Here is a 27,512-nt window from a genome sequence, read left to right as displayed (position 1 = left end):
CCTCAAACAAAAAAAAAAAAAAAAAAAAAGTTACTTTCTTTCCATACATATTAAACAGCAAAGATTGTTTTTAAAGAGAATCTTCAGAGTAACTGAGAGTAATACCTCCTGGTGACCGGTGACCATGTCCAATGCCTCTGTGGTAATGAGTATGTGTTCTTATTCACAAGTGATAGTGGGAAATATTAGCAGAAATGATTGTAATGTTTGTAATAATATGAAGACACCAAAGGCAACAATGTTCTTAGCTGTATGGTGTTAGGTCAACTTAAGGTAATTTATTTGAAGTCAGGCATGGTGGTGCATATCTGCAATCTCAGCACCCTGGGAGGCTGAGGCAGGAGAATGAAAATTCAAGCCAAGCTTAGGCAATTTAGCAGGATTCCATCTCCAAATAAAACACAAAAAGGGCTGGAGATGTAGCTTAGTGAAAAGGTCCTGGGTTCAATCCTCATTATTGCAAAAGCAAACAAAAACTAGTTACCTTCTTCGAATTTTTGGTTCTATAATTCAAAGTAGGGATGCTAATAAAAACCAGATAAGTTTGCTTTGAGAATTTGATGCTATGTGTGGGAGTGGTGCTCTATAAAAGATCCAGCAACACGTGCATGTATGGAAGGGACCAAGACCTGAAAGAACAGAGAGATCAATGAATTATCTATCATCACTATTAGGAAAATTGCAGGAGGCACATATGTGCTTTGTTCTACAAGATAAAGAACTGCAAGAAAAGCACAACCCAACTTGGAGAGGGTCATCTGGCCAGGAAAGAAGGGTGTCATCCATGCCTAAGTCCACACATGCCCAAGTGCCATTGCCAGAAAAACTGCTACAAGGCTGCTTTGATGACTGATTAAAATGCTGTTTTTGATACAGTTTCTACTTGTTTTCCTGACTTTCCTTCCCCTCCCATGCACTGACTGCAGTGAAAACAGCACTGCAGTGGGAGTGAGGACATACGCAGTCCGGGCGCCGTTCACGCTCACTTGGGCTTACTGTGTTCCTTCGTGTGCTCAGTTAGTGACTGTGACTCTGACGTGTCAGGCTTGCACTGAGCACAGAAGATGGAGCAACACGTTTCTCTTGCACCTTCCCTTCCAGCAAGCATCACTGAACCTCTCCAGCTTCTCCTTCCTCATCTGTAAGAACAGTGAGATGGGTGCAGTACTTGCTGCAGTCGTCCCCAGTTCTAATGTTTGAGCCTCTTTTCTCTGCAGGTTCTGATCCTTTACACTTCTCCAAAGCCTCATGGAATCCATCCATCTCTAATAAGTTATGGAATAACACTCATGTCAGTCTGTATACATGTACAGAGATTTACACACATACACAAGTCCACACCTATGTGCTTTGTCCTGAAACAGAATTCTTCCGTTCAATTTATGCATTTGCCATTTTGAGATGGATAGAAGCCACTTTGCTCTTTGTAGAGGTTTGTACAGATTTGTGTACTAAGTGGTTCTATCCTATACATAGTTAGGATGTGACAGAAGAGGAAAAAAATACATTCACAAATAGCTACACATCAGAATCCACCCTCAGAAGGAAAAAAATCCCTTTCAATGGTGGAATAGGAGGTTTCTTGTGGGCAGAGGAGCTAACATGGGCCTGAAAGAAGGCACAAGATATTGGTAAGCAAAGAAAAAAGGTCACACAGGAACTACTGTGAGCAGAGCTCAAGCATAAGAGAGTGTTGGGATTCTGAAGAAATCTGGCCACGGAGGATGCCTCAGCTGTGGGATGTGACCATGGAGGTTGCTGGAAGAAGGGACAGGAAGATGTGGATGGCGATGCCACATCCAGACGCCCAACTTCGTGCTGTGCAGTCCAGCAAACTGCTGTGCCAGCCACAAATGCAGATTGCATAGGTCATTTTCAATTGTAGAAACTTTGATAGGAAAGGTAAAAAGAGACAGGTGGAGTTAATATGAGAGAGAAACTTATTTTACCCAGTATGACAAGCTCGCAGTACAACATGGAATTGATGTATAGATTTTACCATTTTTCAATCCTGTCTTTCAATCCAGTGAGTATTTCACACTGTGGGCTCATCTCCATTTGGTGAAGAATACTGTCCTGGGTTGTAGGTGGGGAGCAGCTTATAAAAAGCAATTTTTAGGCAGCTAAGTGAGAGTTTAAGTGGACACATGTGCCAGATTGTGAGGGTGTCAGACCCAAGCAGAGATGATCCTTTTGAAATGGTCTGGGTTTGAAGCAAGTGGAGATGAGTGAAGGCTGACTCGCTTGTGAATGCTTGGGAGAAACACGGAAGCCACACAGTTCTGTTGAAGGGAGAGTAAAGAGCCATGCCCTGGCTTGTACAGTGAGAGGGCAAGAAGCCCTATCCTTTCATGTCACTCGATTGGCTTGCTTTTCCCCCCAGGGGCCTCAACTCTGCAAACACAGGCCCAACATCTACTAATGAACCATGTGCACTTTGAAGTTTATACCCCTGTGGACACTGGTGCTGAAAGTCAATAACCCAATGCCACAGCATCCACGCTGCAGAGAGGAGCACTTGTGTCTGAGAGCATGGGGAACGAAGCAGAGGAAGTGTCCGGCTCTGCTTGGATTTTTGACACTTAAGTGAATATTGAAGGGTAAGTGTGATCTCTACCGATGGAAATAGAAAAGCCAGCATGAGCGCAAAGAAGGACATAAGAGAAACTAGGAAAAGACCTGTCATGTTTCGAAACCATGAATATTTGCCAAATCCGGAGTCTGGGTGGACCCTTTGTACCCTAAGAAATGGAGCTGGGCAGCCACACAGGAGAAACTGAAGTGGTGGGAGGTCCCTGCCTAGCTAAGCACCCAGTGACTCCGTCCTGTCCTGCTGCAGAGGTCTGGGAGTGAAGGCGCTGTCAGAGCCCTGGGCGACCCTGGGGGCCATGGCTTTGGTTGGGGAAAGATGCTGGGCTCAGCTGCTCTGAGAGGCACAGTGAAGACCGTGGCTTGTGGACCATAACTGCAAGCACTGCCTCTGTGTCGGAGGCACACGCGGTCACCGTGCCCTCTCTGTTCAAAGTGTAAGCAGCAAGAGTGTTGCCATGCACACAGTGTGTCTCTCTGAGGGGCATTTTTGCCATCTGGTACCGAGTGTTCTGTGAACAAAAAGCTTCAGGGAAAAATCACTACTTCGTTCCTCTTCATGAAAGCTGCAGATGACAGAGAAATGCACACAGTGGTGCCGCCCATGCTCAGTTTCTCCTAATACGCAACAGGTGACAACATGGCGATGTGAAGCAACGACGGGCCTAGCTCAGAGTTCTGCAGGTCAGAAGTCCAGGCGGGATCGGCTGGACTCTGCTGGGTCTCAGTGCTAAGGTCCAGCTGACAACTAGGCTGGGCTTTCTGTGGAAACACCAGGGAAGACTCTGCTTCCGAGTTTATTCTTGAGTTGGTGGAATCCAGTTCCTTGTAGCTGTAGTGACAGGGACCTCATTCCTTGCTGGCTGTTGGCCAGGCATCTGTCTCAACTCCTACAGGCTGCTCTCTGCATGCTTTCATCTTCAGGCTAGCCACAGGAAATCTCTTTTTCACTTGCTTGGAATCTCAAGCCACTCCTCCCACTACCTGCTGAAGAACGCACTCTACTGTGCAAGGCTTAGAGATGTGGCCCCCTGGATGTCTGCCTAAAGTCCAGTCTCGCCACCACCTGTAGGGTCCTTTTGCCTTGTAAGAGCATGACGTAAACAAAGAAGCAACACCAGATGTAAAGGTAGTGGGGTTTAGAAATCTGCACTGCCTGGAGTACAAGTCAGTATCGCTTCAGAGTACATTCTGAGTGGAATCAGGCTTTTCCCCTCGTGAACTGAAAGAAGCTGTTGTCAGTGTGTAAAATGAAGCAAAGACACAAAACTTCTTTGAATATCTATAAAAGGACAAATTTTCTCCTGGCTGAGTGACAGATTCGATGGGCCTGAGGGGAGGGAAGAAAGTGACATGAGCTTAGAGAAAGGAGACAAAAAATAACCAATTTCATTGCTGAAATAACTAAAATATTTGGAGAAATAATTAAAATATCTCTATAAATACATAACTGCATCTATGAGGCTTCTTGAAAATAAGGACACAACAAAGCCACAAAGTGGAACCTAATACAGGAATCCACTTGGGAGGCAAGTTCCAAAGTAGGCACTGACCTGAGAATTTCTGCCAGACTCCACGGTCCTTGGCTTCTACTTTGGTGGCTGGATGGGTCTACCTGTGGGCTTCCGCCTTGGACCACATCCATGCAGGGGAAATAATAGAAGGCTCCCAGAAAACCAGTACTCTGGGGCCTATGCTGTTCATGTACAAATAAACTAAAAATAAACCCCAACATTTCAAGAGGAAATCAATTTGGCACAAAATTCTTTGGGGATCAGTTATCACACAATGATCATTGCTTGAATTTGAAGTTCTAGTTTCTACTGTAGGACTGAAGCAAAAAAATCCTCAAGCATGATCCCAAAGAACCCAAAGAACATGTTCTAAGGCTACTGGCAAAGGAAATGTATTCACCTTTGGAAGAACTCGGCCCAAGCCCAGGCTTCCAAGAATACCAACAAATAAAGTTTCTGATAAAATAAACAGTCCAGAGAACTATCACAAAATGAACAAGTAAGCAAGGCATTATGAGTAAGATATCAGACCACGAAACAAAAGAAAAATCCAAACCATCAAATTTCAAATATAGATTATTTGACAGAGTACAAAATAGCTGTGTTTTAAGAAAGTGTTTCAAAGCTTAAAATATAAACAGGAAACCTGTGACCGTAAACATGACCAATATTAGCATAAATTAGATCCTAAAAAATAGCATAATAACAGAAACTTAAATGCAATGACATCCTCTACAGCATATCAGATATGGTGAAGATAGTAAACTAGAAAAGCATTCTTAAGAAACAAACTACAGTGCCCACCAGATAGACAGTGAGATAGAAAACATTGTTAAGAGTACCGAGAATGACACTCAGCATGTGTCAGGAGACAGGATAAGGAAGAGGGACACTCAGTGAGATGATGAGAAATTCCCAGAACTGTCCCGAGAACCCTATCCTCAGAACCAGGAAAACAGCAGACCACAACCAAGATAAATGAAAACATACACAGAAGGGCAAAGTATAGCAATGCTACAGAACTCCGAAGAGAAAAGTAAAATCTCAAAAGCAGAAAGGCCAGAGAGAAAGTTCTTTCAGAGGACTCACAGGTAGTTAGCTTGACTTCTCGTCAGCAGCAGTGCAGCCCAGAAGGCAGTGGTGCAGCACAGATAATGGGTCATGCAGGAAAGAAAATTCCTCGAGTTCTGCACCCAGACTGTGAAATGAGCATGGAAAATGAGATTCGTACTTAAACAAACTGAGTGAATTTATACCCAAAGACTTTTCATAAAGGATATTCTACTTTTAAAAGGATACAACACTTATTTTATTAATGTCAATAATACTGTATAATTAGCAGGGGAACAATTCATGATAAAATGAAAATCTGACCCAAATTAAATATCAGCTGTTGCAATAATAACCCCCAAACATACCACCCCGGTTTTACAAGTTTGTGCATATTTATTCTTATTGGCAAATGAGTGTGGCAGTCACCAAACTCACAAAGTCATTAAATGGGGTTGTGTATGTTACAAATAGAACAAGTGTAAGTGCCCAATGAATAAGTCCTGCTTCTGTTGTTCTCATCTCTGTGAGATAATCTTGGAACTTCTGCCGGGATTTCTGGCCCGAAACGAGCACGGGACTTACAAGGGTCAAGAGCTGCCTGGCTGACCTCTGGTGCTCATGACTGCAAAGTCTTCCTGCCCGAACCCGAGTCAGCCTCCTCCTCTCACCGCTTCTCCCCTGAGGCTTCGACTTGCCTGTAAGAACCCCAGGCTCAGCACCGGTGGTGTCCACCTCCACTCCAGAGTGCAGACTAAGAAGCTCACAGAGTCCAGTGCACCTCTAGCAGCTGGAGCCGCGTCCCTAGGATGACTCTGGTCCTACCTAAAATGCCAACAGACAGCTCGGTGCAGTGATTACGTTATTGTCTGTTCCAGCCACCATGGATCAGAGGCTCCTGAACGTCCTTGCAGGGGTCTTGCTCTCTGTCTTTCTCTCCCTCCCTCTTTCCCTCTCTTTCCTCTCCCTCCTTGCTTCCTCTCTTGTTTTCCAGTCTCCATGGAGTTATCGGGCTTAATGTGTATGAGTGCCTTGTTCCTGCCCATGTTTAGTACCGATACGTATTTGTGATACATAGTAAATATGGTCATTTGGGGAACTGGTACATATACCTATCACCTCTTACTCCTGTTTATCTCCATCTTCCCTACTCTCCCATTCCCAGATCCAATTTGCAAAACTGTCTTCTATCCTGAAGGTATGAGAAATTTATCAACCCAGTGAGTGCCCATTAATAAACCCAGATGCTCCAAACACAGACCGACTCCCTTCCCACACTGTAGTTTTCCACTTCCCTGACTTAGCTGGACCCCTCAGTTCACCACATGGCTCCCTTATCTTCTCTTATTTTCTCATAAAAACACCCCATCACCTGAACATAGTTGGAGCTTAGCTTTTTCCTATACTAAAGTCATTCTCTTCCCTCCTGCAGTAGTTCTACTCAGTAACATCAGTCTTTACCACGGGTGACCAGTGCCCACCTTTGTTTTCTGTAACATCATTCGATGCACGAGAGCCCAGTGGCGGCCCCTTAGTAAGTTCCCTGGTCCCAGTGAGTTGGTGCTGTCCTCAGCCTAGGAAGTTTTTACTGAATGCTAAACATCGTAAAAGCTATTGAGAACACAGAACAAGACTAACTCTGAGAAGAAAATCTTAACGACTTCTTTTAAACCAAGTGTCAGCTCCACTGTACAAGGTTTGAGGTGGTCCCCAAAGCAGAAGGGGAACCAGGACACCCACCTATGGAGCAGGGGGCAAGCTCACTGACTCCATCACCAAAGAATCTTCAGGATGCACCAGTAAAAAGCATAAGGAGGTTTAGGGGGAGGAATGTAAAGTACACACTCAAAGGGAACAGTGTGGGCTTTCTAGAGAAGAGCACACTATACTTTGGCCTAAGGAAATTTTTGGTAGTGGAATTTGTGAATCTACAGAAAATTTGAGTTTGGTTTGCGGGAGAAAATCAACAGTTCACTCACTGAGAAAGGTGTGATGGGCCTGGCATAAAAGGAGCATCAACAACTTCATGGAGTACAGATATGAGTAACCGTGGGTAACTCTGTATCCTGAAGTTGCTGTCCTCTTAAACGTTCCATTTTAAGATTATGATTGTCCTTGTTTCTTTTCAGTCTATCTTTATTTCTTCTATCCTACCTCAGTCTTGCTACTCATCTCAGTAGTTAACAAATCCTTCAGGAATTAGTTCATCTAATGGAGAAAACAGCTCAGTGAAACTCTTCAGGAAAGAGAAGAAATTAAAATATTTCTGCTTTGGGTATGAAATGTCAGAATTTGCTTGCTGAGAGGAAAATAGAAGGGCTGAGGTGAAATTTCTTGCAGAAGAAAATCAGGACTGAGATGCCAAAAAGAATGGTAGACAGCAGATTAGTGGTTGCCTAAGGCTGGGATGGAGAGATAGGGAAATGGGGGAGGTACTGCTAAAGGCACAATGTTTCTTTTGGGGTGATGAAAACATTCTAAAGTGGACTATGATGATGGTTCCACAACCCTGAATCTATTAAAATATTTAGAATTGTGCATTTTAAATGGTAGCTCCCTATGAATTATATCTCAATAAAGCTAGTAACCAATTTTTAAAAAGAACATTGACAACCTTGATAAATATGCCAAAATCTAAAAATTATTATATAAAATAATGATGATGATGTGTAAATTTAGAGGAGTTTAGAAAATCAATATGGAATGAAAATCCTTACAAAAATTTAACCCATCAGTTGGGAGGGGTTTTGAAGTTAATGTTCAAACTTTATAACTGTTACAGTGATTGTTATTCTCAGAAATTATTCAGTTAACTGGTTTGGTTTTGTTGTTGTTATTGTTATTGTTGTTTTTTGCTACCCTTCCTAAGTCTACTGTAATCCTTCTCATTCTACCAGGATATTTCCAGAGAGAGAGAGAGAGAGAAGAACATTTTAATACTCACTAATCCCGAATTATTTTATACATCTTTCATCTCTTCTAACCCCAGTATTTTTATTAAAAATTACTTTGGCACTCTTTCAAACCCTGTACTACCCAAAGATTAAATTTGTGTTCTTAAGTATCCAGTCCAAAAACTATAAATAATGTCAAATTCTCATAGAAAGACAGTTATTTTCCCAACACAAACACTGAAGATAAAAACAGATAGATTCTATTTTGAACTCTGCTGCTAACGATTTATATCAGGGATGGCAAACCTTTTAGAGACCGAATGCCCAAACTGCAACCCAAAAGCCATTTATTTATCAAAAAATGTGCCAGCATTACAGTTAAACCTGAATATCTATGCTTAGTTGCTGGGACAACTTGGATCTCGTGCCAAGAGAGGGCTCTGAGTGCCTGCTGCGGCACCCGTGCCATTGCTGTGTCAGCACCATTTAATACCTAGATGTCCCCCACAGCCCCTTAGGCATCATAGCTGGGGCTTGGGGAAGTGACTGGATCAGGGAGCTGTGATCCTCATCAGTCGGTTAGTTTACTAAGGAATTTACAGTAAATTTACAGTGGGAGGTGAAGCCTGGTTGGAGGAGGTCGTCACTGGAGATGTGGCCATCTCCTCTGCCCTCCTCCCTTGATCTTTCTCTGCTTCCCATTGCCTTGCCATGTGTTCTTCAGTGCCCCTTTGCCATGCCATCCTGCCTTGGAACCAGCTGACTATGAACTGAAACCTCTACAGTCCATGAGCCAAATAAACCTTTCCTCCTTTAATTTGTGGGTAACTGTCTTAGTTACTTTTCTAATTGCTGGGACAAAATACCTGACACCCAAAGTTAAAGGAGTAAAGGTTTATTTAGCTCACAGTTTGTAGAGGTTTCATTCCATAGTTGGTTGGCTCCAAGGCAGGACAGCATGGTAGAGGGGCATCACAATGGAGAAACAGTTCATGGCAGGGAGAAGGCAGTGAGGCAGCAAGAGACAATCATTGACCATCTTTCTGTTTCTTATATTCCATCTGTGCTACCCACTCTTTTATGTAGCACTCACACCCAGGGTGGGGCACCCTTAATCCTACCCAGAACTATTAGTCAGTGGACTAATTTAGTACTCACACACCCTTAATCCCAGTACCCCATACTCTAGAACCAGATATCTCTGAAAAGCCCCACCTCTGACCACATGAGGCTTTCAGAGGATGTCTTGATACAACCCATTACAACTAAGCCAGTAATTTGGGTCAACCTAGGTACCACAGCCAAACCAGGACTTGGCTGCCTCATCCATATGATGGAAGGAGAATAGGTGTGTTCCTCATACCCTCATTGTGAAACAGTAAAGTGTTTAAAACTAAAATTGTAAAAACTGCAAACTGCCACACCAATGGATGCAACATTATGAAAACTGTGTTTTAATAATAATTAAGTGGTGAATAAAATATCTTTCTTTAACATTTTAAGAGGTTATGCCTGTACAAATTTACTTAAATTTATATTACACATATTAAAAGATCAAATGTGGTAATTTGAACATGGTATTTTCATGATATGCGTAGTCAGTCTGCTAGTTGTTTAATTCTTCAATTAAAATGTTGAATGATTAAACCAGTGTTCACCTTCAGTCATTACAAAAGAAATAGCTTAGTGTTAAGGACATTAAAAGGGAAAAAAGGTGACAGCAAAGAGGATAGTAAGAACTATAATGTAACTTTTGGTGGGGGGTACTGGGGATCGAACTCAGGACCTTGCACTTTTGAGGCAGTCGGTAGCACCACTGAGCTAAATCCCCAGCCCTACAATTGAACTTAATGGTCTTGATATAATAATTTCATCATAATTGTTCCTAAATGCTATGTTTATTCTTATTCTTTTTATTTTTCTTTTTTCTTGTAGAACTTTGTAACTGTTGTCTGATAACATTCTCAGGGAATATGACTCTAAAAGACAATCTACACAGTATGTTATGATGGTGGGCTATAACCTACAAATAGAATGACCCTGTCCCTTGATAGCACTGCTCACCATGAGAATGGAAGAGATGGCTGCTCTCTGGTCATACTCAATATTTGCCTCAATAATATCAGAAAGGATTATAATACTTGGAATTAGGACCCACTCCTCCCATTTCAAGGCAGGTGTAACTGACTTTCTGGGTGTTCAACAACCAAGGCTTGGAGACCACAGCTAACAGTGATAAAGATGGAGAAGGCCAGCATTTTGGCCCTTGCCTTAGGAGGGATGACAAAACCCTCATCAAGGGCCTGGAACTCTGGGGGCTCACTCAACCTCAAGACCAAGGAACTATCAGACCCCAGAGGACAGGAATCAACCAATGTGCATTTTGCAGAAAGAAGGGTCACTTTATGAAAAGAGGAATGCTCCCACACTTTCAAGGAAAGCTGTATGGCCAAGCAGGAAAGTGACCCTTCCTGGTAAGTGACACAGCTGGCAGATGGGAAGCTAGAGAATCTGTGAGGCTCCTCACATGGCCCTGAGAACGACTCCCGAGAGCCCTAACTGACCTTGGCAAATATATTTAGATGGATTTATTTGGACTATCCCAAGTCTTACTTTGACTTTCTCTTAAACACCCAGTAGGAAAGTGCCACCAAAAAAGGAATAATTAATAATAATATAAAAACAGAAAGCTGAGCTGTGTATAAACAGGGGTTATAAATACCATGCCAGCCTTACCAGCTGTCTCTAGTTATACCTATAACATGTTAGTTAGCCTGCGGCTCTGAGAAATCATGATTCCCAGTCCACTAGCTTTTCCAAAAATGTGTCCTTTGGCCTCTCTCACTCAGTTGGTATTTTATTATTTTAATGTACTTTCACATAGCCCTCAGAAGGATGTGGCTTATTGCATAGGTGAGTCTATGGGATAAGAATAGCAGTGTAAAATTCTAGCTACTAAGCTTTGTTGTGTTTTGGTGTGAGTTATTTTCCATTGTCTACTTCAGATCTTGCATGTTTATATTATCTAGAGCCAGTCACTATAAAAGGCCTCCAGGTCTACGAAACACAGTCCAGATACAGATCCCAGTCCTACAGTAAGAATGTTAATGTCCCAGTAGTCAAAACAACGTAGATGTCTTTAGTGTCCTTATTGGCCATTGTCACAATTAAAATAGGAGGAGATTTGATTTCTTTGACAAAACAGGGAGGAGTCTACATGCTCTTAAACTCTACCTGTTGCACTTGGGTTAAAACCTCTGAACAAATAAATGTTAATTTTGAAGATAAAAGACTTATGCTAAATTTTGCTCAATTTTGTTTGACTTCTGCAACATTTTGGAGCTGCTCTTCACCAGTATTATTTTAATTTTTGGCCCCTGCATGTTTAACATGGTTATAGAATGAAGCTCACCTGTCAGTGACTTGCTGATGCCCTTGTCCTCTTTCCCAGTCTGTCCGACAGGGTGAGATTTTGGTCTCTGGCCAGGCAGGTCAGGATCCTCCCCAGCCTAAAGCAGCCATGAGAATACAGAGCTCAGCCTCTTTCCATCCCTTGAATGTAAGAGACCAAGGTCTCAGAAGCGGGGTGGGGGTGAGGTAGGATAGAAACAATAAAGACAGCTATAAAGAAAACAAGGAAAATCGTACCTTTGACAAATGTGCCTTTAAGAAGGCTGCTATTTCAGGCAGGACTCAGTCAGAGTTATTCACATCCATGTCTACTCCACAGACTTATCTATGCTTCTTTCCTTCCAGGCCCATCACACCCAAAATTGAAACCTGGTCTTAAATAGTACATACAGATTAGGCCCTGCCCTTCCCCATAAATGGGCCATCATTTCACTATAAAATGTGCCATTATCCTTCTACCTCTGGATGGGTTATAATTTTTCTCATGCAAACCAAGCCCAAACTTGCTGTGGATTTACAAATTCCACAGATTTCTGACCCTGACACACAGGCATCCCTAGCTCCAGGCTGCAGTGTGCCTCTCTTCTGAGAGCCAACACACTGCGAGCCTGTACTTTTCCAATTCTACCTCTCTGTATGCCTCTTTTAAATAATAATGATAAAAATACCAATATATTTCTCATGTATTTGTCACTGAAAAAAAATCTTTATGCTCATTATTTCTTTCATCCTCACCAAAATATATTTTAAAAGCTTATAAGATAACAAATAAGATTAAAGAGTTGACTTTCTTCCTGGTAGTGAATACTACCCTTGATTTTAAAATCTGTGCCTACATTAGTCCTGAATGTGACACATGGGTTCACACTACTGCAAAACGGACCTTAGCGGTGCGGAACAGAGGGAAACCATCCTGCAGTGCACTTGACCTCTCTAGCTCCACGAGCCTAAGTCACCAGATGATCATTTGCTTCACATCACTAACTTATTTACCCATATGATTACTTTTTCTGCGCTCACACTCTCCTCTATAATTACAAGATTAGGGAAAGAAAGATCCAGCTTCCGCTCTCACCAGCAGGATGAATTTGCTCAACTCCAACAACTATTTCATGAGATGGAACAAAAACTGAAGGTGAGTGGGGGACGCCCGTCTATCCGCATTTGTGACACATGCCAGTGAGATCTGTGATTGAGTAATTGGGATTCCAGGATTCTCTCTCCTTTAGGTATCGTTCTACTAAGTGAGACCCCTGAACAGATGCAGAATTAAGACACCTTTTTAAATTTTGTAGCTACAAATGCAAAATGAGTATCTTGCAGCCAGAGCCAGCAGACTACTGCAGCTAATGCAATAATGGAAGCTGTGATAAATAATGTATGTATGATATCAAAAGCTGAATGAGCGGGAAGCAATGGAGAACCATTTGGAAACATGGAATTTTCTCAAAGCTGTTCCTGCGATAACGCCCAGGAGGATAAAGCACAGAGCACTGCTGAACTCTGCAGCTCTGTATAATTCATCAGCCTTGCCTTTTCATTTCCAACACTGACCTTTCATGGTTAACTACAGAAATAAACAGCTAAAGAGCTTCCTTGGCGGTCTGATAGAGCGAGTTTGAGAGTCCTGACTGACACCTTTTCTATTCAATCGGCTGACGAAAGTGTCCATTTTCCTCTTAATCTGAACCAGAACTCCGCATTTGCCTAGACATGTGGCGAATGCCACATCCTGAAACTGCTCCTGTGCTCCTCTACACTTACTGCTTTCTTAATGTAGCTCCTATGTGACTGTTATGACAGAAGCAAAGCAAATTCTTTATGACAGTTTTTCTCAGTTGCCCTTGGTTAATTTTTTCAAAATGTGCTTGCAGTGCTCTTCCTGGTGGTAGGGCAAACTGAAAGCTACTCAGTAGAATCTTTCTCGAGGGCCAGTATCTTTTCAAAGAAACCTCATGCCTTTGAAGTGGATTGTTTTTCACAGTCAGTGTGGTACAACCATCGTTAAAGAGGTCAGGATTGTTCAAAACTGGGGAGAATAAGATATGAAGAATTAAAATCAACTTCAGGAACTGACTTCCCCCATTGCTGTTGTCTGTACTTCCTTATGCATTAATCTCTCATTGTAACTGCATACATTTAGCACTAAACTGATAGAATCACTCAGGATAAGAGAAGTTCATACCCAGAAGGGATTGTTGAACTCATCTCTTGAGAGGCTTTTGTTTCTTTGGTGAAATATCAGAAGATCAGAGGGGTTAAGTGATTTACTCCAAGTCGCACAGCAAGTGTGATACAGTTTGAGCTTCTTGGTTCCCTTAAGGGTCAAGGAAGTGGGGAATTGTTTTCAATCCATGGTAGGAGCGGATGTGTCATCCTAAGATTTCTGCAGCATCTTATCTCTTTGATAAAGATACTTCCCTGTCCGCCTCATAGGATTTCCCCCAACCACTTTCTGGGAACTTCTGCTGTGTGCATGCTCACGAGTGGGGTGGGGGTCTCCCAACACTAGCGCTGTGTGGCACCTCCTCCACTGTGGTGATGGGCTGAGCACTCTCGGCTCTGTGGTCATACTGCGTACCTAAGGGCAGGTACCATTCTCACTTCCTTTGGAAAGACCCCAGAACTGAGGGAGAGATGAGGTCTATAGATGGGAGTGCAGGGTGTGTTCCTCTGTGCAGAGCTGAGACATTGCCTGTCCTTACAAGTGCCTGGAAAGGGAAGAGGTAGCTACCACGAAGACCACCGCCTCATACCAATAATCTATCCTCCCAAGTCCAGAAAGCCTGGTGGCAGCACTGTGTACGTGATTACTGGGGGCATGGGGCAAAAGGAAAGTGCTGAAACTCCTCTTCTGAATTATTAAGAATTTCAAGATAGTTCCCACAGAGCATCAGCCGGATCCCTACACGAATGCACAAGTCACCACCTGGTGCCTGGGCACTGTGGTGACCTCTGGGACAAACACGCCCAGGGAAGTCTTCACTTTGCAGGGGTTTTTGAAGAAAACAATCTTGCCGCAGGAAGAGTACTACTGTTTGCAAAGTGGTTTGATTGTCGCCAGCTGGGTAGGAGACAAAGTCTCTCCAAGGAGGATGTGGGTTTTAGGTGACACTCTGCTCCAGGAAACCCTGCCCTTGGACTACTTTCTCACTACCATCTAAAAGGATCTAGACTCTATCTTCAATGGGAGATGCTGTTTCTTTACACTGCTCTCCAAAATTGAACTTGAACAATAGAAAATACAACAATAATGCAGTAGAATCTGTGTTGCTTGTTTTCCATGTTGTTTCTGATGTCCATAGTACCTGACATATAACAGATCCTAGGTAAATATTTATTGATGACTAATAACATAAGAGGTTAGTGTCGAATTTTGGAGTTCTTCTGGCTTCCAAAGAAAGTTCAGAGGACAAAGGTATCTCCTGTATGATCTATCTTTCTAAGGCTGCAAAGTCTGATGATTGTGTACCTGATTTTGTACATATATTCTTGTCAATAATACTAATTTTAGTATTGCAACTTAAGAAAATTGTAGCCTATCTTTGCAAAAATGGAAGACTTTTAGTATCATTTTGCATACAAGCGAATTATAGATTTATTAAATAATTATGAAGCTTTCTAAGATATTTAAATGCAATTTCATTATCAGTTTTATTTAAGGAGGAAAGCTCTGTACACTCTTCTCTTTAAGATTTTTATTTAGAGAATAGAGTTAGTGGCCTGTTTAGGGAGAAACTGAAAGGAGGCGGAAAAGCTGGGGAGGATATAGGGAACTAAAAAAGTGAAGAGAGATAAAAAAGGATCATAGGAGAAATGAAATGGGCTCTGTGAAAAAGACAGATAAATAGGGGAGAAGGCTAAAAGGAGAAGAGAAGGGAAGGAGTGCCCACTGTCATTTTTACACACATTTGGAACCATTCAGCACACTTACTAAGTTCTTGGTGATGCCTAATTAATGAATGTACAAAAGAAAGGTTAAGAGGCATAAAAAGTGGTGTACTGGTAAATATTTGTTATGGCATATATCGGGATGTTCCCCCAAAGCCTCATGTGCTCATAGGTAGGAATTTTGAGAGACTGCTAGACCTTTATCATAACTGGATTAGTCCGCTGATTGGGTTAGACTCCTTCTGATTGTGGATAACAGGAAGGCCTACCCTGGGTGTGAGTGGCACCAGCCAATAGGCTTGTAGCCTGGATGGACTATAAAGGGAAAGATGGAAGGCAGGCTGCTGCCTCCTGCATATCCTGCCATGGACTGTTTGTCTTCTGCAATGCCCCTCTGCTGTGTCAACCTGTCTTGGAACAAACTGCCTATGGACTGAAACCTCTAAAGTTTGTGAGCTAAAATAAACATTTCCTCCTTTAACTTTTGGGTGTCAGGTATTTTGTCCCAGCGACAAGGAAGTAACCACACCAACACTTAACCAAATTTTGGCAAGTGAGGATGATTTGTAGTATTTATCAGATTCTGTTGGGTAGATCCTCCCTCCCTGGCCACTTCCCCAAATGAATTGACTGCATGTAAAATTTTTAACTACCAAAATGAATTCACTGGGTATGAAATTGGGAAAAGATGTGTTGTATCTCCACCACACAAATACAGTAGAGTTAATAACCACAAGAACATAACTAGTAGTAAAATGTAGTAAGCAGTTAGAAAATAATAAGATTTTAATATTTATTTCTTTTGTCTTAATTTACTTAATTATACATTTGTATAATTTTTAATAACAGTGAGACAATTCTAGCACTGGAGTGTCTGGGCATCACATCTCCACTGTTCATTTTAGAAAGTAATTTTTTTTAATTTTCTTTCTTTAAAGAAGGTGAGCAAAGTAAAGTAGGAGACAAGACAAGAAATCTTCTAAAAACATTTTCTCCTTTACTAGTTTGCTAAAGATTTGGGGACAATTGGTTAAGTTTTGTTCTCTGGTTCTGGGTTTTCTGTTTTATTTTTGTTCTGTTTTTTATTTGGTATTCAACTCATTAGAATTTACGAGTTGAAGATTAAGAAAAGATGAAGTATATATTTATTTCCATCCATAGATCTAATGCTTGCAGTTTTACATAAACTTCATAGAAAGGTAGAGTGATACAATGTAGAAAGTCTAAAACTAGTCTTTTACAATTCCAGATTTAGTAGTTTAAATCTTTGAGTGGATCATTTCACCTCCCGAGGCCACTGGGACAAGACTCCTCCTCTTCTGATGCTGGGCTGTGTGGGCAGCAGGCAGGAGTTCATGCTGCTTCTGCCTGCAGTATTGCTTGCTGCCCCTTCTTCTCAAATAATTCATGTTTATGTGGTGATAGAAAGATCGGAAGAGGGATGAAGGAAATACAGTAAAACATTAGTATTTAGTAAGTACTAGTGTTTTGAGTAGTCAACTTTTTTTCAAAATAAAAAGATGGGGAAAATGAGTTCCGTTATACACATGTAGTACTTGGTAGACTCATACAGAGCTGCAGGACAAAGGACTCCTATCTAGTCAAAGAGATGTGGTGGACAACCATAGCTGTTAGGGTCTCTGAGCTCATTCCATCTAACTGATTTTGCTACTCAGCAGCTATTGACTGAGAATCTGTGACCCTATGTGCTGCTGATGATTCAGTAATGAAAGACACATTTCTTATTATTGTGAAACTGAAAATCTGGTTAGAGGGACACACGAGGAAGCAGAGACGATTACATTAGACTTTAAGTAGAATTACGTACTAGATGCTGTGATGGCCGGCATCTGAGCCAGCCCAAGATGATCAAGAACTACTTTCCTGGGAACCTAAAGTGAGAGCCTGTGATCTACCAGGTAGGAACTAAACCAAGGCCTGGGAGGAGCAGGGAGGATGCAGGTGTGGCTCACACCGAGTATTGTTATGTACCCAACAGGAATCCCACTTACTCCTCACAGTAGCGCCATAGGGCGGGCTATCGGCCCCATTCTACAGTCTTGATGAGTTCTGGGTGTGGGGACCTTAGGAAAAAGGGCATTGAAGCAAAGCAGACCGTAGCCAATTCAAAAGAAGTTTAAGTTTGTAGTGCTGCCATTTGTATTTGCGGGTATTTGGGAGTATGTGGAGTTGCAGTATATTTTAAAATGAGTATACTTTTAAACTTTTACCTTTCATGGTCATTTTGATCTGAGGGAAGAGTCAGAAGTCTCACAGTGCCAGACCCACTAGATACAGTGAAGAACAAAGACAGTAATGGTGTTGTGATCCTGCTTTTCCTTTCATGGCATTCTATAGCAGCACGCACTGGTTTTCTTTTATCACACCACGTAAATACATTAATGAAAAAAGACCTTCATAACTGCTTAAGAAAATGGCAAGGACAGTGAGGTAAGACTGTTAAAAACAAGGAAGTTTTTTATTAGTTTTTAAATTTTTCATTAGCCCATGTGTGCAGTGCAGAATGATTACATCACCTGGAGAGCTGGCGCACTGCTCCCCCTTTCCTGACCCAGCCTTCTCCCTCAATCCAGCTCTTGGAGTGGGAGTATTTTGCAGGGGAGTAATACCAAAGAGTCTTTTACTATTGTAAATTTCTGATTTAACTTTTGACCAGCCCTTGTATTGTAAAAGTCTCTCAGAGAGAAAGTCAGTTCTTGAACTATGAGTGAAACAAGAGAGGTTCTCTTGATTCCTGTCAGTTTTATTCCTAATGGTACAGTAAAGAAAATCACTGCATCAACTCAGAAATTGTTACCTTTGATTGTTATTATTGCTATCATTAATAGTCCCTCCCTCCTTTTAACAAAGTGAAACCACCCAGATAGTTCTTTTGCCTGCCTTTTCATGGAAACTTTTTCCTTTTTCACTCTTCTTTCTTTCCAGGTCCCCATCCTCTGTCTCCGGGTTCAATGGCAGGTTATTTGGGTGGAGTTAAGTGGTTTTGTCTGCCTTCATCAATCAGTGAACAAGCATTTATTAACAGTCTTGCTGGTGACAGCCCCAAGTACTGTAAGTGGCATGCAATCAAGGGGTCTTTTCCTTAGGGGTCAAATAACCCTGATTTTAAATCCTCCTTCTTCAGTTACCAGCCACATGACTAGGGATGAATAATCTGCTCCTCTCTCTGCTCCTCAGTTTCCATTAGAAAAAATAAAACAGATAATATTTATAAATCTGTTGTACCACACCAGGTGATAAATGTGAAAGGAGCACATGTTACTCTTCTCCACTCGGTGAGGTCACTGCCTGATATCAATGAGCTAATGCTCAGGAGGAGACTGTACATTCCTTGGAAGGGTTCTGCCATGGCAGCTCTGATCTTTCTAATGTCCTTGCTGCTCTTGCTCCTGTTACCATTTGCATGGTCCCGAGGCTTGCGATAGCCATGCACACGAATCTTTCAGCAGATTTGAACACGCCTTACTGTTCTTTAATCCCCTGAGTTTTTTTGTTTCAGCTTGTGAATCATTTCTCTCTTTGCTTAGTGCTGTGTTAGAGAAACAGCTCCATGTCTCTACAGCTTACAGTTTCTCAGTGCTCTGTTATTTAGATACTGTGCTAAGACACTATGTATAATAAAGCTTTACTGGTCTGGACAGAATACAGTTGGGCTCGTCTTAGCACACAAAATAAAAAACATGTAGAGATTAAAAACTGGAGACAAGGGAGGTCTGAACTGCCAGTATGAGTATTTAACCTTTTCTATATATAAAAAATAAATTACAAACTTTAAAAAACTTATATGAATTGCCCATAATCAGTACAACTTATCTGATGAAAGATTATCAAAATACCCCTTGGAGTTGGCCAGCAGGTTGGAGAAGCAGCAGTTAACCTTCTGTCCAATTGAACCACTTTGCCTGGAACAGCCTACTGATGTGACTTCTCCGTGACTTCTATTCCTAGGCCTAGAACAGCAGCTCCAACTTTTGAGACTCCTTCCCGCCAGACTCTTGAGAATTTCATGATTTCTGAGAAAACCAAAGAGACATCTTGTATCTTAAATTGAAGCAGCGTCTGGGTTCTGCTGAGACAGGTTTTTCAGGCAGCATACTGTCAGAGACTAGTTACCTAATGGGTTGGGCTTTGCTTCCTGCCCTGTCCTGCTGAAGAATCTCAGAAACTGCTGCCATGGTTTTCTCTTTTCTCAAAAGTTGCAGGATGTTTCATTTCAACAAAAATACTTGCTCTGTGTGCCTGAGTGCCCACACCTCTGCAAAGATGTTACTTTGCACACAAACTACAGTATAGTGTCAGCATTCTGTGTTTAATAGGAATTTCCATTGTTATTTATGCTTAGAATAGACTTACATTTTCACAATCCAGTTCTATTGTTCATGGGAATTGTATTTTACTTTTTCCTCTTTAAAATGCATTGCGAGAACTAATTCATGCTGAATTAGTTTTGAAGATATTTATCACGCCTCATTTTTGCAAAGTGCTCAGATGTTCAAAAGTTTCTTCCCACAGTGACTTACACAGCATACCCGTCATGACAACCCTGTGAGAGAAACTATTATGTTCATTTCACAGATAAGGCAAACAAAATTCAAAAAGTTTCTCTGACAAAACTAAACCAGAATGTGACACAAACTTTTGGACTCTCAACCCATTGGTCTTTGTGCTTCACCATGGGCAGCTCACCCATGTAGCTGAGGTAAAGCATGTCGTTCTCCTCAGCCACACAGCAGACGTGAAGGTGCTCTGTGGGGCTTAATGCAGCAGACAAGAGCTAGATCTGTGCATAAATGAAAGCCTGGTGAGATCAGATCACCCAAAGAGAGAAAACCCAATCTCTGGCATCAGGAGGCTGGATGCGTAGCAGCAACTTATTCTGCAGAGGAAAGCCTCTGTGGGAATAACCGGGCTTATCGTGAAGGGTGAGCCTATAGGTGGAGACCAAAAGATCCTTGGTGGTAGAAGAAAAATAACCACCTTCTATTTGGTCAGGTTTAATAGACCAGTGCAGTGATGGTGAACCTTCTAGAGACCAAGGGCCCACACTGCAATGCAAAACCCACTTCTTTATCACAAAGTGCCAACGCTGCAATTAAACCAGAATACTGAGGTTTTAGTGTAGAAAAAGCAACTCATGCCTTGGCTTGAGCTTGTGTGCCAACAAAGAGGACTCTGTGTGCCTGCTGCAGAACGTGTGTCATAGGCTCGCCACCACTGGCCTAATGCCTACAGAGATGACTTGAGCATCACAATAGGGGGCTGACAGTTTCGTTGTGGGGGGTCCCTTAAATCACCTTCTCTGTCACTCTTTTCCTCTTTTTCCTACCTGCTCACTTTAGGCAGAGTTCAGCCATTGCCTACATGCAAAGGTCTTCCAAGTTTTATTCCCAGGCCCGGCTTTACCATCTGGCCCCATAATGAGCTACACAATGGACCTCACCCCTTCTGAGTACCAGTGGGAATTGTACTGGATTTTCCCCCAGACTCCATACCTACCAAGACCACCTTTGCAGGAAGGCATCAGTAGGTTCTAAAAGTGCTGAAGGAGGAAGGATAGGAAAGACATTCCAGGCTGGTGAGGACGCTGACAGAGGCATCGATATGAAAGTGAGGGTGTGTGGGGAGCAATAAGGAGGCAGACCTGACAGGCACAAAGGCCAGGCAGATGCCTCCTAAGAGAGAAAGAAGCTGGCTACCAACACTGGGACCTCAGATTGAAGGGGCTGCCCTTTCCAGGGGAAGAAATTGGACTCTGTATAGTGAACCAGCCAAACAGGCAAGGGACAAAATAACCTACACTTAAGAAGACTAATCGGGTTGCACAAGCCTGAGGACATTGTTATGGCTTGTATCTAGATGTTTCCCCAAAGCCTCATGCACTCAGGTGGGGCTTTTCAGAGCTGGCTGGATCTGGTGCATGATACCAGAATTAAGAGTGTGATGCTGGGACTCAGGAAGCCTCACCCTGGGTATGGATGGCAACACCCAAAGAGTGGGTAGTGTGGATGGGATACAAAGGGACAGAAGGGGTGCTGCCACTTCTGTTGCAGTCATTGTTTGTTGCTTTGCTGCCTTCTTCCTGCCCTGCCTTCCAGGGACTGTTCCTTCTCTGTGAATCCCCTGCCATGCAACCCTGCCTTGGAGCCGGCTGACTATAGGTTGAAATTCTACCAGCTGTGACCTATGATAAACCTTTCCTCCTTTAACTTGGAGTGTTGAGTATCATTATAGCTTGTGTTTAGATGTCCCGCCAACGCCTCGTGCTCTCTCAGCAGTGGTTGAATCTAGAGTGTGTGATGGATTCCTGGTGGGGCTAGGCCGAGGGCTCTAGGATTAAGGCTGTGAGGACTACCCACCCTGAGTGGTCTGAATAAGATAAAAGGGGCAGAAAGATGTTGCTAAGGTCCCTTGTTGCTTCTGCTGTCTTCCTCCGCCCTGAACTGTTTCTCCAACTGCCACCCTGCCTTGGAGCCTGCCGATTGTGGACTGAAACCTCTATGAAATGTAAGCCAAATAAACCTTTCCCCTTTAACTTTGGGTTTTGGGTATTTTGTCTCAGTGATGAGAGAAGTAACTAAGACAGACATGAACATGGAGAACATAACTGCAGTGATGGAGATACTAAATGCCTAAACAGAAATGAAGTGCAAGGAGTTAAATCGAAATCGTTTACAGGCATTAGTGGCTAAAGAGGAAAACAAAATGGTAGAAAATAGTACTGAACATTGTGATTTCTTCTGATACTATAAATGTAGGATTGATGCAGACCTATTGAATTGGAATCTCTGAGGGTTGTAGTAGGTGTGTGTCTTCTGAAGGCTCTGCAAGCTTGCAATGGAGACCCACTGGCCTATGTGGCAAAGCACACTGATTCTGGGCTCAGTATCTTTTGGTTGGCTTTGCAGTGCTTTGCTAGGAGATGGTAGGAAATGCTTGACTGCAGTTCTGACTATCAGAACTAGAGTCCAGCAGAACTGCAGGAGAACTGGGCTGAAGCATCAGCTACAGAAGGCCTGGTGGAGAAACTGCTGCATACCACACCCTGAAGAATGGCTGGGCCATATCTATGTACAGACAGATGGGCAATGACCTGGTGAAAGTGGGTATTGCACTGTGCAATGTTTTTGAGCAGGAGAGTATGGGTACCAGTTTAAGTAGCTGAGAAAGCCAGCTAGCCTTCCAGCCTCTTCTGCTGGCCCTCGGTGCAAAGCTGGTGGCCCCCGCCCCACGGAAGCCATGGGACAGCACACTTTACCCTCACTTTTCTCATCGCTCCCATGTGCAGCCACAGGATGGCCCTGTTCTGTCACAGCACTCACCTGGAATGCAGGTTCCCCCCATTCACACTAAAATGCAAAGGATACAAACCAGGGTGCAACTGTACTTGCTGAACCCTCATCGTGTTCTTCCCCCAGCACTGTGGTGTGGGGTGGACAGAGCTTATCCTATCTTATGGTGAGAAAAGAAAGCTCAGACTCACTGCAGAAGCCCGGCCATCAGGGAGTGTCTAAGTGGGGGCTGGTCTTGCCGCAGCACTTGCATTTAAACTGGGCCCAGAGCCCTGTGCCAATGGCGTGTGCGCTCACCGAGGACTTTGGACGTCATCCCGGAGAGAGGAGATTGAGCCCATGATGTGCCCATCACTCCACATGGGGCATTGCCGTTGCCTCCATATTACCTGCCTCTTGGGCGACGGAAGCAAGTGAGGGCAAATCCTGAGTTTACTTTACCTGTCCAGGAAATGAAAATAACTCCAGCCGTGTCCCAGGGTGTTCCTGGAAATTTCCGCAAAGCCACCTGGACAGCGGGCTTGCCCCACAGCAGGCTTCAACAGAGCTCACTGCCCTTCCCGTCCACCTGCACTGCCGGTCAAAGCCCAGCCATGTAGGCCACTGTGGAGGTCCTTCCTGATGCTCCTTCTGTGCTTGCCCTCACCTCTTCTCTCCCCTCCATCCCTTAGTCCAGCCACACCCACCCTCCTTCGCTTCTCAGACCAGCCGGGCACCTTCCCTCCCCGTTCTCTGAGTGAGTCCAGGTTCCTCCACCAGAACTCCACCCTGTCCCACACGTGAGCACTGCTGTTCCCCTCCAGTGTCGCCTCCGGTGTCCTCGGCTCTCGCGGTGGGGGGCTCCTCCCGTCACTCTTTCTCTCTGGATCCTATAATTTCCCTTTGTCACATTTAATACCATTTGTAAGCACTGGTGTATGTCACTGCGATTTTCAGTGTATGTTAGCCCCATATAAGTTCACTGCTGTAACACGGTCTCTTCCCCTCGACTGAAGATTCCTGTGAGGCAAGAACCGTGTCTGTTTACTGAGCACTGTTCTCAGTAGCCCCGGTACACAATCAGAATTGAGCACACAGGCAGGTTCATAAGCGTCTGCCACCTGAGTGTCCGGTAGCTGCTGTTCCTGGATGTCCTCCTGCATCTCCTCCCCAATCCATGTCTACATCCCAGAAAACGAAAACAAAAGCTCACAGAGCCCATATTCTCTGACCTTATACTTAATTTTGTTTCCCCAACATGAATCGAGTTGTGTTCTCAGGTTGCCTCATAATTCCTTAGTCCTGTGGTCAGTCCTCTCTTTTTGGACTTTCTCACGTACATCCTCTAACACTTCTAGAACCGTGAAGAACGGGAAAATAGACCCATCATCCAGTCCTAGTATCTCCCTTTCACAGAGAAACCCTCACATAGCAAATACGGAGAATGTACTGCAGCAGAGCAGTTTCTAACCATCACTTGCTTACCTTCCTTTTCCTTGAATTAGCATTTTGAGTTTCAGTAAGAAGCAAACAATCTTCTCTTGAAAGGGGGACTGGATTGAATTTTTAATAAGAAAGTTTGAATTGGGAGCTTGCATTTTTTCCTAAAATTTAATAACAGCACTAGGGAAGTCCCACATTCCCCAGCTGGCCTTATTTCAGGTATGAAAGAATAAAGCTTCTAGGGTTAACTGGAAAGATGGGCAAGGCCTGTTAAATTCACTGAGCATCTAGGCAGTGCATGTTTTCAGAATCCAGGACTAGAGAGCAAGCATGAACAAAAACAGCAAGGTCCTCAGAGCCTCTGTCCTCAAACACTGGGTACCCATAGTTACACTGACAACCTCAAGAAGCAGTCCCTTTGGATCTCACCCTTTTCTCTCCTCAAAACTAAATGAAACAAAAATATGTTGGGCTGAGGATGGGGCTCAGTGGCACCGTGCCTGCTTCACAAGCGCAAGGTCCTCAGTTCAATCCCTGGTACAAAAAAAAAAAAAAAGTAAGTAAAACACATCGTTATTGCTAGGGTGACAGTTCACTGAACTGGGATTTCAACATTCACCATACTAAAAGATATTCTAAAAATATCTCCCCCCTAGATGTAATAGTTGATCTTATAACACAGGCCAGGAACAGAGGTAAGTTTTGCTAAGTACCTGTTAACCCACACAAATTGCCAGGCTTGGTGTGGGTCTGTTTTTCAAGGAATGTGTCACTGAATCACCCGCGTTTTCCACCTCTGGTTGGATTTGTGACAGTTGACAGCTCGTAAGGATGGCCGCTGATGATGTGTTCTCTCCCTGTGCAGGCTTCTGCAGTCCTGAAGGTTGATGGAGGGCCATGCTATTCAAACAGCAGGTGTGGCTGAGACAGAAGCTCCTGGTGCTGGGAAGCCTCGCTGTCGGGAGTCTCCTGTATCTAGTTGCCAGAGTTGGGAGCTTGGATAGGTGGGTTATGGAACACAGCCCCTGTGACTCCATGGCTTTCGACTTAAACTTCCTTAGGGTGTAACTTGAAGTCTATGCATTTGTTTTCTCCCCTCAGAATTCCCAGGAAACACATTTTGCTGCTTTATTGATTTTGATTTATGGAGACTTTTTAAAAAGCAGATCCAAGTGGCACAAATCAAGGTTCTCCTTCAGGATCCATTTGTATTCTGTGTACATTGACATTTGTTTTCAGAGAAGGAGCAAAGCTATGTGGGTTTTGTTTTGTTTTTTTTAATGTTTACTAGAGCATAGTGCAGTCTCTGTGTGTCTGGTGTTGACCTCTGGCCACAGCAAAACAGCATTCCTGGAACTGTGTCTCTTCACTTTGAAATCTAGGTGTGCACAGCTAACGTGCTCTCAAGAGTGTCAGAATTACGTGTGTTCCATAAAGAAGTTCACGGGTTTGCAATCCCTTGGCTCGAAAGATGGCTTCAGGTGTGGATTTTTACCTATGTTAATTAGCTCTGGTTTTCAGGAGCTGAACACACCAGGCAAGGAGGCTGTCACTCAGACAAATTGCCAAGAAGGCAGTGGGAAATCCGTGGAGGGGAAATTACAGAGGCAGGGTTTGACTCTAAATATGCAGACAGTTGAGAGATACTAGATCGCAGAAGTCCCGGCAACATCAGCTGACTGTCTGCTAAGTGCTTCTGGGCTGCTTTGCATCCAGTGTGATTGGCAGGAAAACGGGAGTTCATTTCAGAAATGGGAAGCTTCTTTCTTTGCCCTTTAAAATTCATTCTGGTACCGCAGAGAGTGACGTATGCTCTCTTTGAGCTCAATTCCCCCTGTTGGTGGAAACACGGGTACATGTTAAGGTGAAAATATCTGCTTTTCCAGTTTCTTTGCAGAACACAACTAATCTATATACCTTATTATTCAGATAGTCAAAAATAATATATAGTTCTCTTTCTTATCTTCCTGTAGCCATTATCCATTCTCCCTGCTGAACTGAATCCCTTTGATGGTTTTCAACACAGAATTCTTTAGTAAATCTTCTGCAGTTGTTACCTCCCATGGGAGAAATATATTGCATGCTTTCGCTTGAGGTCTGTACCCCCTGTTTCCTCCAGAAGCACTTAGTAAAAAGCTTTGCAGTGGTCACATCGTCTTGTGTCCATGGTGGAATGTTTTGTCAGCTCATTATTGATTTCTTCAATAAGCTTCCAATCACTTGCTCTTTAACTGAGTAATTGATCTAGCAGTCATTAACATGGCCATACAGTATTTAGCTGATGATTCTTTTCATTTTTAACTTGCTCTCTAGTCTGCGATGGGATAACTTTTTTATAAGGAATCAGGTTATTTGGGGGGCTTTCTTGAAGCCCCTCACTTGAGAGTTTGAACAGATATAGGTCTGAAATTGACACATGTATATGTCGTATAAGCAACTGAAGACCCTGAGAGTTGGGAAGGAGGCTGAGGTTGCCTTACTGTGTCTTCCACTTTCAGTGTATGTGTTCTGGTCAGGAACTCATGATGAGAATTTGGTCTCCAGCATGTGGGCGAAGTGTGCTGTTTTTCACCTGTCTTTACATGTTCTGACGAGTTCAGGAGTCAGAAAAGTAATTGTGCTGCAGGGTCTTATCTGCCAGGATAGGAAGTAGAAAGAGGAAGTGAAGAAGGAAAATGATCCTTTCTAAAGGTGGGGAAATTCCATCCCAGCTCAATCAAGGCAGAGATTCCCTGCCAGCCTCTCTAGCCAGGCTTCTGCAAAAGAATTAAATACTGCAGAAACAGATGTGAAGCGCAGCTCCCTCATTCCTCCCAAAGACAGCACTGGCATCATCCTAGATGCGTAGAATGAGTCCACCGGTGGCTGCCTTAGCAGATGGAACTTAAGTCCCAGGCAGAACCCAGGGCTGAAAGACAGGACTATAACACTCTATCGATGTCACCATCAAAAACACGCTTGAGTATCATGAAAATGTCACAAAGGAACACATGCTGTTCAATCATTACATGCCAATTATTGCAGTAAAATAAAGCATTTGAACAAGAAAAACTATTTGCATGTCTGTTGATAATTTTATTTCTTCTGTTTAGAGCCCTAGTGTATTAATACCATTAACAAATTTGTAAAAATGAAATTTATGTTTCTCAAAAGGGTTAAATCTGGTGAACCCTGTGTTCCTAATAGCTTTTCATTTTTTATACTTTCCACAACAGGAATGAATTGTTTCAAAAATCTTAAAAAATAAGTGCTAGACAGTTTGTAATAGCTAAATCTTGGAAACAACCTATTTGCCCATCCGTTGGAAACTGGATAAAGAAGTTGTGGTTTTTCTATAAAATGGAATATTACTCAGCCATAAAGAGCGAGAGAATAGATTCATTCATAGGAAAATGGATACATATTGAAGATATACTCCTAAGTGAAATAAA

At 43.0% G+C, this 27,512-nt stretch overlaps 1 protein-coding gene across 6 annotated transcripts in view; it reads left to right on the top strand.

Annotated features, from left to right (window-relative positions):
* Hs3st5 (heparan sulfate-glucosamine 3-sulfotransferase 5) overlaps positions 1-27,512 on the top strand; it is a 250,082-nt gene that overhangs the window by 217,881 nt on the left and 4,689 nt on the right. For 5 of the 6 annotated variants that reach the window (XM_033763396.1, XM_033763393.1, XM_010614053.2 and 2 more), the window contains one exon: positions 24,947-25,085. In XM_033763396.1, the coding sequence (XP_033619287.1) occupies positions 24,979-25,085 (107 nt within the window). In that variant the 5' untranslated portion in view covers positions 24,947-24,978. Of the gene's footprint in view, positions 1-2,470; positions 2,601-24,946; positions 25,086-27,512 lie in introns of those variants that run through there. The other variant, XM_033763397.1, reaches the window with a different exon arrangement.

The sequence above is a fragment of the Fukomys damarensis genome, unplaced genomic scaffold, assembly GCF_012274545.1.
Source record: "Fukomys damarensis isolate Sample0158 unplaced genomic scaffold, DMR_v1.0_HiC HiC_scaffold_14, whole genome shotgun sequence".
In the NCBI taxonomy this organism is placed as follows: Eukaryota; Metazoa; Chordata; class Mammalia; order Rodentia; family Bathyergidae; genus Fukomys; species Fukomys damarensis.
Note: the sequence above shows the minus strand (reverse complement) of the source record. Positions and strands in the feature narration are given on the sequence as shown.